Source organism: Biomphalaria glabrata, chromosome 6 (genome assembly GCF_947242115.1).
Source record: "Biomphalaria glabrata chromosome 6, xgBioGlab47.1, whole genome shotgun sequence".
Lineage (NCBI taxonomy): Eukaryota > Metazoa > Mollusca > Gastropoda > Planorbidae > Biomphalaria > Biomphalaria glabrata.
Genome location: NC_074716.1, coordinates 8,503,243 through 8,519,771, shown reverse-complemented (window position 1 = coordinate 8,519,771; position 16,529 = coordinate 8,503,243). Strand labels below are relative to the sequence as shown.

The 16,529-nt window shown below is 31.5% G+C and overlaps 2 protein-coding genes across 4 annotated transcripts in view; one reads left to right on the top strand and one right to left on the bottom strand.

The window, feature by feature from the left end:
* LOC106078748 (NADP-dependent malic enzyme-like) overlaps positions 1-9,990 on the top strand; it is a 26,524-nt gene extending 16,534 nt beyond the window's left edge. Inside the window, exons 4-12 of the mRNA XM_056031830.1 lie at positions 1,639-1,800; positions 1,913-2,016; positions 2,378-2,491; positions 4,233-4,326; positions 5,044-5,157; positions 5,758-5,869; positions 6,180-6,322; positions 7,385-7,555; positions 8,584-9,990. Coding sequence (XP_055887805.1) covers positions 1,639-1,800; positions 1,913-2,016; positions 2,378-2,491; positions 4,233-4,326; positions 5,044-5,157; positions 5,758-5,869; positions 6,180-6,322; positions 7,385-7,555; positions 8,584-8,844 — 1,275 coding nt within the window. The 3' untranslated portion in view covers positions 8,845-9,990. The remainder of the gene's footprint in view (positions 1-1,638; positions 1,801-1,912; positions 2,017-2,377; positions 2,492-4,232; positions 4,327-5,043; positions 5,158-5,757; positions 5,870-6,179; positions 6,323-7,384; positions 7,556-8,583) is intronic.
* On the bottom strand, positions 9,988-16,529 carry LOC106078757 (uncharacterized). 3 transcript variants are annotated; one of them, XM_013239771.2, is made up of 3 exons: positions 16,369-16,529; positions 11,255-12,106; positions 9,988-11,001 (listed from the first exon to the last, which is right to left on the bottom strand). In XM_013239771.2, the coding sequence occupies exons 2-3, from the start codon at positions 12,018-12,020 to the stop codon at positions 10,919-10,921; spliced, it is 849 nt and encodes a 282-aa protein (XP_013095225.2). In that variant the 5' UTR covers positions 12,021-12,106; positions 16,369-16,529; the 3' UTR covers positions 9,988-10,918. The 3 variants fall into 3 exon arrangements, with proteins under 3 accessions (XP_013095225.2, XP_013095219.2, XP_013095239.2); XM_013239765.2 differs by having other exon boundaries at positions 16,128-16,511; XM_013239785.2 differs by lacking the exon at positions 16,369-16,529 and adding an exon at positions 12,212-12,336.

Genomic DNA, 16,529 nt, shown 5'->3' with positions numbered 1-16,529 from the left:
ATTAGTTATTTCCCCTTCTGAATAGAATTCTGTAATGGAGCAAGAGAGAGAACAAGAAGTATGGAAGTGTTAAATATAGAATAGAATTAACATACATAGAATTAACATACAGCTTCTTTGAAACAATGTCTCTAATTTATACCATTCTTTTTATCATTTTTTTTTTAATAATTAATCTCAGCAATGTTGTTGAATTCTTTTGACTGTTTCCTTGTCATAATTGTCATTAGACCACAATATAGTTTGCACACCAACATAAAACTACATACATTTCAATTGCAGATATAATAACTAAACATATAATTGTGTAGGCCTAAAATACACTTCACTAACATGTGTATTGAATTTTGCAGTTATGTATTTAAATGTTACAAATAAATTAGAGACACTAATTGACAATAAAATAAGTTAATTTATTTGTATACAAAGAATAATGCTAAGCTTTTAGCTATCAAAAGTAGGTCGCTGGCTGTACAATGAAGTAAATCTTTTGCCTTATAGAGAAAAGTGAAAGTTCAAGTTTTAGTCAAGAGTCAGTGATCAAAACTATTTCTAAATATTGTATTCTTTTTTTTTTTAGTATATTTATCCCATCTATTCCACTTTTTAATGTGGTTTCTAAAACTTGTTTATATACTATACTTTTAAGTATTAAAAAAGCTTCATTTGGTTTATGTATTCTCAAGTTCATTATTCATTTATGTAAATTTATTTAAATCTGTACATAATTTTATTCAAAGCACTAATTCTAATGTAGATATTTGCTAAGCTACTTTTTCTTGGTATTCCATTCCCTTAGAGATTATGTCTTTTTTCTTCCATTCACTCTGACTAAACAGGTCTACTTCTACTCAACAGTCACTCTCACCTATTTAGTATACTTCTGATTACAAGTTACACTCACTGATCTAGTCTATACCTGATCTACAGTCACCCTCACTGATCTAGTCTACACCTGATCTACAAGTCACCATTGCTGATCTAGTCTATTTCTTCTCAACAGTTTTACAAACATTTTCTTGTGTTGACTTCATTTAATAAGGTTGACCATTAATTCTCAGCAGAATGTGCTTTGTAACCTCTACCCCATGACGTGTCTCTGACCAAATTCTGATTCAAGCTTCCTAGTATCTGAGGCAATTTTTCTGTGGACATTCTTAGTGTTGTCCATTTCACAAATACTGTCAGGAGTTGAGCATAGTTCAATCCAGTACTGGTGTCACAATCAGTCTAAAAAAATAGTTTTCTGACCCCTGGACAGTTTTGTCAAAGTTGTGCTTTTCTTTCCACGTATCTAAGAAAATGTTTTTTTTCATGATACCTTGTTTTGTTTTGTTTTACACATTTTAGACAATCCTTCAAAAAAGAAGGTTCTAGTCCAAACTTCCTGCTGGATGTCAGGATTTTAACTCAAGACCATCATGATGACAACCCAAAGCACATACCACACAGCCAGGCAACCCTAAGGCTCTAGATAGTTTTCCCTCCCTCAAAATAACTCTCAGTTTACTTTCTGCAATCATACATTTGTAAAATACTGAATAGGTGTTTTTCAAAATTGTTGTCTATGTTATTTTAAGTTTTAAAAAGTTTAGATGAACTTTGCTTAGGTTGTTTGGGTTTTTCTTTTACTTGCAGGCAATTGTTGTGACAGATGGTGAAAGGATTTTGGGTCTTGGTGACCTGGGTGCCTATGGTATGGGAATCCCTGTAGGTAAACTCTCACTTTACACTGCCTGTGCAGGCATACCACCCCAGAGTTGTCTGCCCATCACCATCGATGTTGGTACTAATAATAAGGTAAGATTTATTGGTTCACTTAAATGTATTTGTGTTTATGCTTTGTTGAGTTACTTGGGACCAAGAAAATGAATACTGAAATTAAAACAAATATTGATTTTTTTTTTTCTAGGATTTATTAAATGATCCCTTGTATATTGGACTTCGTCAAAAGAGAGTGACTGGCCCTGAATATGACAAACTCATTGATGAATTTATGAAAGCTGTTGTCAAAAGGTTTGTACAGGATTTTAAAAAATCTTTTACTTTAAAGTAAAACTACCAATATTTCTTTACAAGATTGGAACTTGTATCTTTTAATGTAAAGAAACTATTTTATTAATGCAAAAATTCAATCTAAATTTTGATATGCATGTATTTATTTAATTTTGAGACATTTTAAAAGTAAATGGTGTAATAAATTTTTTCCATTTTCATTGTTTTAAATATATATATATATATATATATATATATATATATATATATATATATATATTATTTTTTTTTTCTTAAATTTTTGACAAAAGTAATTGTATTTGTAAGCATTAGGAACATAAATATTACCTTGAATGCATAGATTTATTTCTTGTCTGACCAGGTATGGTGAAAGTTGTTTGATTCAGTTTGAAGATTTTGGAAACCATAATGCTTTTAGACTGTTAGAGAAGTACAGAAGTCACTATTGTACTTTTAATGATGATATACAAGGTACCTGTATCAATTGACTGGCATCTGTAGAGAAATTGAAATAGCATTTTAAGTTTTTTGGAGTAAAAGTGTTAATACATTGCTAAGAATATATTTTTGCAATATTATTATAATTATATTATTATAGCTTTTATATAGCGCTACTTTCATGCTTTTAGCATGCTCAGAGCGCTTTGGTCCAATCTCATTTGTGGACCAGTGGGTGGGAGGGGGTATCTAGGAGTTGGTTTTCCGTGCTGCCTTTAGGCGCTCAGTAAACACAACTCTGTCTGAGTCGGGTGTCGAACCTCGAGCCCCCTTTTAGGTAGCCAAGACAAGCCAAGTTCAAGCGCACTTAGCCTCTCGACCACGCTTCCCACCATATTTCAATATCTCATTGATAGTGTCAGCTGTTGATTTTAATTGGTCAATGAAAATTAAAGTTCAGTATTCACCTTATCAGTGAGATATTGGAATACTGTACAAATATATAAGGGGTCACAACTAATCATTCACCGACAAATGGCTCACCAACAAATTGTTCACGACCATTGGTTTTCCCAACAAATGTTTCACTGGCATCTTGTTCACCTACAGTTGGCTCATAACTAATCGTTTACAGGTTCACAGACAATCTGGTTCACTGTATATTGTTAATATGTTCATCATGTGATTAATTTATTTACATTCAAATTACATACAGGGAATCGATTCATTATAACTTTAGTTTCTATTTATTTCCAAAAATTTTTTATTGTAAGTGCAAAACAAGGTTGGACCCAGTCCGAGTTTCTTTCAAAAAATTTAGAAAACAAATTTTTTTTACTCATATTTTCCAAGTTCTTATTCCACCTCAATTTATTTTAAGGTACATAACTCCTTAAAAAATCTTGTGGTCTAAAGGTCATCTGTTTCTGTGACCTATGGTTAACGAAGGTGCCCAAAGATCACGAAATTAAAAATCCCAGTCTTCACCAGGATTTCAGGAGTTGAACCCGGGGCTCCTGGTTTTTGGAAGCCAAGCGATTTACCCCTTGGCCACCGCGCTTCATACATAACTCAGTGATCCATGCAAGTATTTTGAATCATGTATCCTTCTTTCCTAATGGTGATTATTGAATGCTCTAATCCAGAGATGTCCAACTAATTCGATCTGCGGGCCATTTTAATTTCCAACACTAGTGTCACGGGCCAAATCTGGCCGAATCTGATGGAAAAGATACAAAAATTAATGAAATTGACCTGAAACTCTTTTATTTGAGATCCGAGAATCTAGTACTTACACTGAATTATTGGAGTATATTTGAATTTTCTTTGTACACTTCAGAAAATTGCGTTAAGTTCTCTTTATGTTTTGTTGTTATTGATTTTTAATACAGCCACACTTTCTTTATAAAAACAAATATGTCGGCTAGCATGTAATGATGTTTTACAAAAAGGTAAAGATCCGTTCACTATTCCTAGTAGATTCTATATTCTGAGTCATATTTCATGAACACACTAATGTTAAATGCCTTGGTACGAATCCATTCGGCCTAACGTAGGTAAAGATACATTTTCAACATTTTTTAGGGTGGGAAGGGGGGATTTTCTATATTTTTTTCGGCGGGCCGGAAGGAAGCACGTCACGGGCCAAATCTGGCCAGCGGGCTGTATTTTGGTCATCACTGCTCTAATCTATGAAAACTGGAGCTTAAATATCTTTTAAAATAAGGATTTAACATTTGTTATAATATTGCTAAAAAAAAATGTATTCCTTCAGGTACGGCTGCAGTTGCTGTGGCTGGTATTCTCTCCAGTCTCATGATTACAAAAGTGTGTCTTAAGAACAATGTGTTTCTCTTTCAAGGTGCAGGGGAGGTAAGCCTTATTTTCCTTACCAAGGTATCATCATGATATTTATTAACTAAATCTTTTATGCTAACAATTACTGTCAAAAGGATATTAATTACAATTAAATCTCTCTTCACATTAAAAAGTTGAAAGTTTATGAAATTTAACAAAAAAATGCTTTTTAAAAAAAAAAATTTATCTAAAGGGGAAAAACTCTGTCCTTTAAACTATATCTATCAATAATGTACAAGTTGTTTTCCTTATGTGATATCTAACAAAATAATTACCAGTAACTGAGTATTTTTGTTTATTGATTCATGTTTTGTTAGATACTATAAATAATTGTTTAAAGTTTCAACTTGATCGGATAGTAGCGTTAAAATTATTTAAGGGGACTAAACCTAAACAAATTTAGCCATATCTGTGAATACTGAAGTATTAGTTTCCTTTGTTGGTATCAAATAAAATAATTAATTACCAGTAATTGTCTAATTGGTTACTTTTTTTTTATTGATTCATGCCTTGTCTATGGCAATGAATAATTGTGTGAAGTTTCAACTTGATCAGAGAATGGTTGTGAGAGAAATAACGTGTACACACTCTTTACTAGACAGACAGATAGACAGACAGAGTGAATTGATATAAGCTTTGTAAAAATTATAGTTATGTTTACCATTGAGATTGTATCAACACTAAATTTTGTTTTTCTGACTGAAAAACTTTATTTTATTTTTTTATTTGTAGGCCTCTATAGGTATTGCTAAATTATTGGTGAAAGCCATTGTAGCCAGTGGCCAAACAGAAGAAAATGCTTTAAAGCAAATCTGGTTGGTTGATTCCAAAGGCCTGATAGTCAAGGTATTTTGAAAAGTCAAGGATATTTCAATTTTTTTTTTTTTTACTATATCCATCACAAAGTTAGTAGTCACATCCATAATGTCTACAAATATTCTTTGCTTGAACAATCTTTTTTTTTTATATGGAAGTGAGATTTCAACCTAGAAAAATGTCTATTACTTTGCTAAGAACTATCAGAAACTTTGCTAAGAACTATCAGACTTATTGTTTTAAACAAAAACTATCATTTGCAGCTTATATATATAAAATTGTAATTATGTGTGCCAAATATTTTTCTTCGGAAGAATTAGTTAGATATAATCAAAATTACACAGTACAATTATTTAGGCTCCTCGTGATTTTCTTACATTAAAAGCTAACTTTATATAGGCCATTATTCTAAGTATATGTAATCGTCTTGTGGCAGGTTTCGGAATGTAATCATTTATTTTCTTTAATGAATATCTTTAACTTCTATTAAGAACAACAATTAAAGCTCTATATCTTGAATAAAATTGTTCTTTTGGATACCACTTTTTTTTTCACTTTAAGGGTACTGTTCATGTATTATATACTGTGAACTCTATTAACATGAACTTTTTTTAAATTGTGTTTTTAAAGAAACGCCCTAAAGGTGGGGTAGAAGGGGAGAAAGTATTGTTTGCTAAGGATCATCAGCCACTTGATAAACTGGAGGATGTTGTGGAATCAATTAAACCAACAGTTCTCATTGGCAAGTTACTCCTTCAGCTTTTACTTTAATTTTGAATATGGAATTACTAACTAACATCCTTTTTTGTGTGGATATTTTAGGTTGCAAAAAATATATTTCCATATATGTATTCACTTAGAGAGCTATTTATTATTTCATTTTTTACTCCAATGAAAATTAATTCTAAAAGTTTACAGCACATGAAATAAAAGAAGCTGCATAATTTACCTGTAATTTGATAAAGTTTTTATTTTGTTTTGACTCTTTTTGTGCAAGTTAATTACAACTCAAGTGTTGCATTTTATTCATTTCAATTTTTAAACTTCTGTAGGTGCTGCTGCTATCCCTGGAGCCTTCACTGAGAAAATATTAAAGGACATGGCCAAGTTTAATGAGATTCCTGTCATCTTTGCTCTGAGCAATCCAACTAGTAAAGCTGAATGCACAGCAGAGGATACTTACAAGGCAACAGATGTAAGAACTGTTAACTATATATATATATATATATATATATATTACATAGTTCCCTTTCAGGAAGGTGTGGTGTCTGAGTGGTAAAGGGCTTGGCTTATGAAAAGAAGTCCCAGGTTCGAATCCTGGTGAAGATTTTTAATTTCGGAACTTTGGGCACCTCTGAGTCCACTCAGCTCTAATGGGTACCTGACATTAGTTGGGGAAAAGTAAAGGTGGTTAGTCATTGTGCTGGCCACATGACACCCTCGTTAACTGTAGTAGGCCATAGAAACAGATGACCTTTACATCATCTGCCCTATAGACCACAAGATCTGAAAGGGAAACTTTACTTAGTTTTAGTTTAAACATTAAAGAAGCTAAATTTTTTTCTTGTTTTATTCTGTACAAGAATATGCAAGGGATACCTTTATACTGTAGTATTAACCTTTATACTGTAGTATTAACATTTATACTGTAGTATTAACCTTTATACTGTAGTATTAACCTTTATACTGTAGTATTAACCTTTATACTGTAGTATTAACATTTATACTGTAGTATTAACCTTTATACTGTAGTATTAACATTTATACTGTAGTATTAACCTATATACTGTAGTACTAACCTTTATACTGTAGTATTAACATTTATACTGTAGTATTAACCTATATACTGTAGTATTAACCTTTATACTGTAGTATTAACCTTTATACTGTAGTATTAACCTTTATACTGTAGTATTAACATTTATACTATAGTATTAACCTATATACTGTATTATTAAACTTTATACTGTAGTATTAACATTTATACTATAGTAGTAACCTATATACTGTAGTATTAACCTTTATACTGTAGTATTAACATTCATACTATAGTATTAACCTATATATTGTAGTATTAACCTTTATACTGTAGTATTAACATTTATACTATAGTATTAACCTATATACTGTAGTATTAACCTTTATACTGTAGTATTAACATTTATACTGTAGTATTAATCTTCATACTGTAGTATTAACCTTTATACTGTAGTATTAACCTTTATACTGTAGTATTAACAGATTCATTTGATTTTAGGGCAAAGCAGTATTTGCCAGTGGTAGTCCATTTGATAAAGTTGAACTCAAGGGCAAGACCTTTCACCCAGGTCAAGGCAACAATGCCTACATATTTCCTGGTGTTGCTCTTGCTGTCATAGCTGTGGATATACGTTGTATAACAGAGGAAGTGTTCTTGGCTGCAGCAGAGGTAAATTGAAAGCTAATTTTAGTTCAACTATTAATAGTCACTTTTGTTTTGTGGTGAACATTTCAATGAAGCATATAAAAATATATATATATACAAAAAAGTCTTTTACCGTTTATATGCATCTTTTCAAACTTGTAAAACAACAGCTTGTTTGTTGTTTAAATTAAAGATAGCTATACTTAGTCATTCATATTAATAATAATAATTTTTCTAGCAGATTTTCATCGTAAATAAATTAATCCAAATTTTAATCACTCTCAATGTCATTCTATGAATCTGCCTGGAACTTTAGACTGAAATTTAAACAAATGCAGTACCTGACTGTGGATATGATGGTCTATAAAAAACTTTTTTCACAATTATCACTCACATCTGATCACTGACATTGGTGTGAATTGTGTTTTTCAAGACTAGTCTAAAAACCCATTAGATAGCAGCTTGCTTTAAGAAAGACATGACTGCAATCAATGGAAAGGATTCAGATTTGAAATCTTAGAGCTGTGAATTTTGCTTTCACCTGGAGACATGGACTGACCATGGTTAGTGGATTGCTGGTAGCAAAATATTTCATTGTGGATCAGATACCTCCAGATTTCATTGACCTAAACAACATTTGCAACCGCTCTGCTTAATCTTCAAACCATGTTTAGTAAGAAATTAAAAACATCTAAAGATCACTTCTAGTGAATAGTTTTATGTTGCTGGGACACACTCTATTCAGTGGTCTGTGCTTTCTATTTCACTGCCAGTTGGATATATAGCCGCATTTTTTCATTATCTGTTTCACGCTGTTAAACAAGGAGTTGGTTAGACTCTGTTGATGCGGCAGTGAGGTTAGACTGTATGGGCTAATTTGAAACATTCCTAAATGAATGACTTAATAATTTAACAAAGGTTAGAACAGTTGATGTTTGCTAAAAGCATAGAAAAAATTGTAATTATAATTACTAATAATTTTGTTTCTTTTGAAATTGCTTATATTTAATAAGTAGCCAACTTTAACTTTTTTCTTGTTGATCTCATCCTAGTCTCTTGCCAAAATGGTTACCAAAGAAGATCTGGCAGAGGGCAGAGTCTACCCCAAGCTTTGTCAAATCAGATCTGTTTCTCTGCAACTTGCTGAGGATGTCATCAACTATGCCTATAACAACAACCTGGCCTACCATTATCCTCGGCCAAGTAACATCCAAGAATTTCTGAGGGACTTTATTTATAACACAGATTATGAGTCTTATCTCCCTCCAGTCTATAACTGGCCAAAGTACAATGAGCTTCCCATCAATGCCTAATCTTATTTATGAACTGTCCCTCCAGGAGTGATTCAATATTATTTATTTCAAAGAGCAATGGTTATTTATTTCATTAATAACAAACTTTACCAGCTAAAATCAATAAATATGTTTCAAACCCTGTTTAAAAATAAATCTTTTACAATATTTATTGACCACATTTTATAGGACTTATACATTCATTTTTTATTCTCAAAACATTTTCCAATGTTACTGTGATATTCAACTGACATTCAGAACAAAATCTTATTTTAAAAATGTCTTTGAATTATTAGAGATTAATTATTTAGCTTGATTGATGTGTCTTAAAGGTATGGACTGTTGGTTTGGATTTCAATCTCACTGCCTTTAGAAAGAGTGTAACTATTGTTAGAACAGCTTACAACAATACATCCTTGAATGTTTTTAGTTTTTTAATGAGATTCTTTTCTAAGAAGTTGTTCACATAGGCTACATAACCTTTATATTTTAGAAATCCTTCAAAGTTTATCAATAACACTGAGCCATTTTGTCTTCAGAATGTCTGTTACCCATGTTTTAAACAAACCTATGTGTATGTTCGAGATCTCTATTGAGATAAGAAAGTGTTCTATTCAGCAATTACTTCATAGACTTTAATAGAGTCTGAATATTTATTAGGCATTTATTGTAGTCATTGTCAATTATAGAAAAACAACACTCTACAATGTTTATCATACTGAAAATGGTGGTGTTTTTAAGTAATTCTTTACTACAGTTCAACATTATAGTGTGAGAATACGTTATGAAGAAATGTTCTTGGATACATTCCTCTAATTAGTATTAAAACTATTTTAGGTTCACTGTTAGTCAATGTTTTGTATTTCAAACTGAACCATGACATTCTAAACTCCACATTCCTTCTGTTTCCTAATATTAAAAAGTATTTATATTGTGTGCCTTGTATTTTGCATTGTAAAACAATGAATCAAAGTCAGCTACATAAAAATAGTCAATCGCTAGTAAATAATATCTTAGTAATGTCAAGAATATATTTTATGAATTACATCTGCAAGCTTAACAAGGTCATTTTAGTATGTTGTATTTTCTATTTTTCTTAATACAACTAACTATGTTTAATAAAATGTTGATTTTATTTGATAATAAATCCATTATGACAAAATGTTATTTGTATTTTATTTTTATTGCTTGAATTCTCAAAACCTTGATATACAATTGTGGTTGACAATTGCTTGGTTTTATTTTCAACATGATACATTGAGGGAAACAAATATACATTGAACTTTATATCAAAAACAAAAATTGAAAGACAAATTACACACTAGGCAAGCAATAATCAAAATTAAATACAATGACATCAGATCTTTAAATGATCACCATCAATAAAGTTGCTGAATCTAAAATACTGAATTTTTTAAATTTCTTTTTAATTGAAAGGTTCAGAGTGATTTTAAATTAAAGTTCAGTCACTAAGGTTAACTAAACTTATCTAAAAATATATAGTTTTTTCTAGTTCAAACGAGTGTTATTAAAATTTTTACATCTTTAATTAATGCTTTATAGTCTATTTCCATAATTAAACATTCACAGTAGGCAGGTGAAATCAAATTTTACTAGTTTCTGTACTTAGCTGTAGTTTTAAAATGCCAAAGTGTCCATGGATTTCCATATTTTTTTTTTAAACTTAATATGTGTAAAATATTAAAGAAGATATTAACATCATTCAAGGAAACAAAAAAAAACAATTCCCTATGAATTATGATTTAGTAATAGTAGATATACAAACTATTGAATTATAATTGACTAATATGTAGCATAGATTTGCTTTTACAATAAAAAGCAAAATATATCCCTGAGATAGTCACAAAGAGTGGCATGAAGTGAATGAAAATGGAATGAACAAAGCAAACAGACTTAATATTTAGAACATAATTTTTATAAATCGTTAACTTTTTAAACCTTAATGTTTGTTATGTACAGTGCTAAAGAATATTTTATTTTTCTTGGTAACAAAATAGTAAAAAAAAAATTAAAAAATATTGATGACAACAACAAAAATTAAACTGGAACAAACTGAATGCTTTAGGATAGGTCATCATCCTGAAGTGACATTCATACGCCTCTGTCTGGTGTTGGAAAACCTTGTCCTTAAGTCTTCTATGTCATCTTTGTTCAATGCTGGAGAAAATATAAACATTTGATTAACACCATCAAATCAACTTTTGATTATAAATGTTAAAATATGCCTGAAAATTTAAAAAAAAAAAAAAATGACAAAGAAAGGTTTTGTAACTTTCTTTTCCATTGTTTCTCAAACGATTGGCTGAGTTTTTTTATTTTTTTTATTTATTATGGACAAACATTAAAACTACAAACTAATGCTTAACATTTTAAAAGTATGCCTCATTTCTGTCACATATATATAAATTACCTGATCTGATTAAGTCCATAAACAAGCCGATACATCCAAACAGCACAAAAAGAAGCAGAGTGTAAGCAATGCAGAACATCAGACAGATTAGTCCCCTGTCTTGGAAACATTCGTTCATTTTAAATGGTGCTGGTGTGAAATAAGAATGTAGGCGGTTCACTGTGTCATTGTTATTACTGTCTGTAAACCTCCGCCTTCTGTGCTGCCTGAGTCTGGAAGGTGAATGCACTGAATGGAGTGAGCCAGATGCCTTGATGACCAGTTGACCACCGGTCATTGGTTTAAGCTCAAAGTTACTTGTATGACTATGTGCAGTCATGACCTTAAGTGGAGTATTCATTGTTCTTTCACTATCAAGGCTATCAACACATTCAGTGTCATGAGTTGGCCGATAAACAAATTCTGTTTTGTTTGTAAAGTCTTTGTTCAATGATCTCAAATGAAATGAATCACAGTAAGTATTAGGTGAATCGTCTTTATCATCGTCTGAACTATTAAAACCACTGTCATCATAAGCATGCTCAAAGTCTCTGAAAGATGATCTAGGCCTTCTACCCCTTGAGATTGAAACTGTTTTCACTGCCTCCAAGTCTATCTCAGGATCTTCTAAAAATTGTATCTCAAGCCCTTCATCTTCACTACTATGCCTACGATAAAAGGCGTGGGAATTTATTTTTGTTGACTGAACTTCTTGCACATCTTGATCACAATAATTAGAATCAGACTTCACTTCTAAATCCATTTGTTCATTCAATAAGCTTTTCATGGATAAACTGAGACTAAGGCTGCAGTGCAGACTTTATAAACATGAGTGTCAAGTTGAACTTGAGAAGAAACTCTGGACTTTGTAATCTGTAAACAAAAATTATGTTATAGTTATTATCTTTCAAAAAAACAAAACAAAAAAACTCTTTATTAATGCTTCATTATATTATGACCAAAAAAAACACAACAAACTTTGAGTGTTTCTACAGCAGTACAACTAAATTTTCAGACAATGCCCAAACTAATTTTAAAATGTAACACTTTTTTAAAGTTAGAAATGAAATGATAACTATCAGTATTACAAGCTAGGTTTGTCTATAAAGTTTATCACGTCAATAAATGAATTTCTCTATTATAGGAATATATAAATAGAAAAGGCTAGACCTTGACACTTCAGTGAAAAAATATCAAGGCCAAAAATAAGATCTACTTTAACAATGATTAGATAAGGGGAGTGAATAACAAAAGTACATGATTGAGATACTTGAAATCTCTATGTGACTATTACTATGTAAATTATAAAGCACTATTACCAGTTATATATATATATATATATATATATATATATATATATATATGTAATTCTAATCAAACAAGAACTTCCTAAATGTTGAATTTCAAACAAATGAAGTCCTGTCATTAAGTATAACCACATATGGTGAAGTAGGTTGTTCTTTATTCACTGGTTACTAAACACTTTAGGCAAAGCACACCATATAGGCACAGAAAATGTAAAGAAAAGTTAAAAGAGCCCCCCGCCCTCACCCCTGGCAGACACCCCTGCATAAGATGTGGATGCACGTTTGGTTTGCATAGCCATGTGAAACACTGAAACTTGTTTCAGAATCCACATCTTTACACCATATTAAAGAGTAAAACAAATTCTCATTAGTAAGATAGTAGCAGGAGTTCTGCTCTTTGTTTTAGTTGTTATTTTTTAAGATTCAGTTTACATTCTAAAGAAAAGAAAACAATATGGAGAAATATAAAGGTGTTATAAAGGTATTGCATATATTCACAATATCTATTTTGCATATTTGTGTGACAATTTGAAATAGCAATAACAGTCTGAGAAATGGTAAACTGCATTGCTACAAAATTGTTGTCAATTGTTGATGTATATATATATAGTTCGTCCATCGTGGTTCGATGATGACCACTTTGTCATCCTGGGGGCTGAGGGCTTTGCACTGGGGTTTTATGCCTCCTCATGTGGCTGGTGAGACCTATGTGAGTCCGGAATGTTCGGCTGCTCACTGGGCAGGTTATTCCAGCTGGAGCTAGTGTCATTGGCCTTACTTTTTTTCTCTGGCATTTTTCTTCTGCCAGCATTGTTCTCTTTTCCTCAACAAACTGTGCACCAGTTTTCACAGCGCGATGCCATGATGCTCTGTCATGTGCCTCTGTCTCCCAGGTGGCTGGGTCTATGCTGAATGCCTTCAGAGAAGCTTTGAGGGTGATAAATAACTAGTTACAATACTAGTTCACAAAAATGACAATCTCAAACAAAATGAGATTTGATGGCAAATTGTGTTGTTACACCACAACATTTGATGGACAATAATTTAAACAGTTAAAAATAATTATATTGCAACAATTAAAAATAATGTTTGAAATCATTCAGTTGTCTGCAACATCTCAAATAACAATCTATAAAATATTAAGCACCAATGGAAATACCTTGTACAAGTTTTCATGTTTACACATTAGAATAAATCCATATTTCTGATGGTGTTAGGCAACCCCTGGCTAATCATTATTCGACCCACAGGAGGAGAACCCCTGATTTATGCTTTTAAATATTTAGCTGATTATTATTCTACTATGACATCAAAAAAGGTAACCATTTATAGATTAGCTTCCATTTTTGAAACCCCCATCATACATGTAGACCCAGGATACATTTTGAAATAAATAGAATCAAACCAATCTAAATAATGCTAAAAAACAATATTTTTTTTACATGAACACTGCATTATTAACAACATACAAACACCATAAAGTCATCAATTTGCTGCAGATCACTTTGTGTGTCACAATTTTCACATTCCGCATTTCTACTCCGTTTTTAACTCAGCTTAAAATATAGCTGCTCTTAAAGCTAATAAAGCCAAATCACCATCACACCATCAACACGAAAATATCAAACATCAGGAATGCTAGTAAGATAGTAATACCAAGTGACAGAAAAAAAAAAACTTTAAATGTGTACAATGCCTTACACACATGAATTTAACACCCCTAGCCAGTCTAGGAAAAGGTAGTAAGCCTACAACAATGAGATCCTGTAATAAACTGCCCTACCCATGATTGAAGATGATGATTCCTTTTGCCTGTTTACACTTTCTTTTCTTTTTAGGAGAAAAAAAATATTTTCTTAGATTGCTGTAATCTCCTATTCCATAACTATTCTCATACTCTTAACCTTCACAAGTGTTGAATGGGATGCGACTTAGATTTTAAGTAGGATGATGTGTTTATAATTCAAAGCATAAACCAAACAACCAGCCAGTCATTCCCTCTAATGCTGGTTGCAGGATAAAGAAAAACTTGTGGCTATTTCATATACATAATAGACTCTATATCATCATGATCAGATCAAGGCCTACATTGTAGTACTAAATATACAATAATCTACATTGTATGAAAGACCTAAACCTATTTCTGGACACCCAAATAATAATTTAAATTATTTGTGCATAAGAATTATACTAAGAATGTAGATCTATCGCAGCGATGCCCAAAATACGGCCCGCAAAGTGGTTCTATCCAGCCAGCCAACATGTTGGCACAAAGTGTAGAACCCCGACCCTTTTTTTTTCCAGAAGAAAAAAAACGTCTTTAAATGTATCTTACCTACGTTAGGGCCCTGACTTTCTCTCTGATGGATTGGTACTGTGACCTTACATATGTACGTTTATAAAATGAAAGAGTCGAAGAAACTTCAAGTGGAACCTGAATTTAGAATCTTCCAGGAAAAGTGAACGGATCATTCTTTTTTTTTTTGTGAAACATGATAATAAGTCATGTTTAGCTAGCCAAAATATTTTATTTGTAAAGAAAATCAACAACAAATAAATCCACTATAATACAAATATGACTGCATTCTTGGCTTGAACAAGGAATTAAAGTTTGTTAAACTACACCTAGACATTGGAGGATAAATGGGGAACATTTACCTAAAAGAGACAAAAGAAAATGAGTCGTTGGTAAAGCTAGTTCAATGTGCTCACATTTTAAGTGGAGCAATAAAGCCATTTTCCGACGTTTAAAAAAAAAAGATAACTTTCAGATATAATATCTCATTAATTAATGTAAGTACTAGATCTAGATCCACAGGTTTCTAAAAAAATGTTTCAGTTTAATTTCATTTCATTTTTGCAACTTTTCAGTCATGTGGCCCGTGACACGAGTGTCGTCAATTAAAATGTCTGCATGTCAAATTAGGTTGGGCATCGCTGATCTATAGAATACATTTGTTATGATTTGCTGGTTTAATAACAAATTAAAGAAACTTTGCAAACATAAAGAAAACCCATTTGTTTAATTTTAAGAAACTAAGGCAGAAAGAGTCCATAAAAGTATTTTGAAATTAAACACCTAACCCAAAACGTTCAGTAGACAGCTGCAGAGTGAATACTAAAGAAATATCTAAGGATAACAATAAAAATATATGGTCATACATTAAATCTAAGAAAATGGAAAGGTGAAGATAACTTAACACATAACAACATAATGATAATGAAATTGAAGCTAACATTCTAAATAAACAAATAAACACATAATGTGTAGAAATATCATAAACCACTTAGACAAACATAATGATAATGTTCTTACTCCATACCAACAGTGCTTTAGGAAATATAGCTGTCTTAGTGTCTAGATCTATATAATATATGTTAGGAAGTGTTACTTAAAAAGTATGAGCATATGAGCATGTAATCAAATTATCATTGTAATGGGTTGCCTTACTAAATAATATAAGCCGGGAAAACTAATCACATTTAGATCTATAACTTATAAGACTATTCGATCAGTGATCAGATCTATTTACTACTAAATGACTAAGAGTTACTAGATCTAGACTAGATCTAAGACTAAGACTTACTAGACTCAAAACTGTCTTGACTCTCTGCTATGGCTATAAGTAGTATAAGTAGTAAAGTCCTCCACTAGATCTATAGAATCTATAATATAGAGCTAGACCTAGTCTAGCTAGATGAGGCAATCTATTATTATCTAGGCAGGTCTAGAACGTAGATTATGTGCCGTCGACGTATAAATTCTAGATCTAGATATTTAGATCTAACTAATTAAAAACAAACAGCACTTGAAATGCAAAGACTAACTTAGTAAGAGTATTGATCAGGTCCAGCTACAGTGAGCTACACGGGTATGACTGCAATGAGTTGAAATAAACAGATTGTCTAAAAAGAAAACTTCCTTTGCTATTATTTAGGCAGGTGTAAACACGGCTTGTTCACGAGGTCATCACGAACGGGAGTTTCCC

Coding starts and splice junctions, on each gene's coding strand:
- LOC106078757 (XM_013239771.2), bottom strand. CDS start 12,020: ATGAAAAGCTTATTGAATGAACAAATGGATTTAGAAGTGAAGTCTGAT. Junction 11,002..11,254: donor TATGGACTTAATCAGATCAG/GTAATTTATATA, acceptor TATTTTCTCCAG/CATTGAACAAAGATGACATA.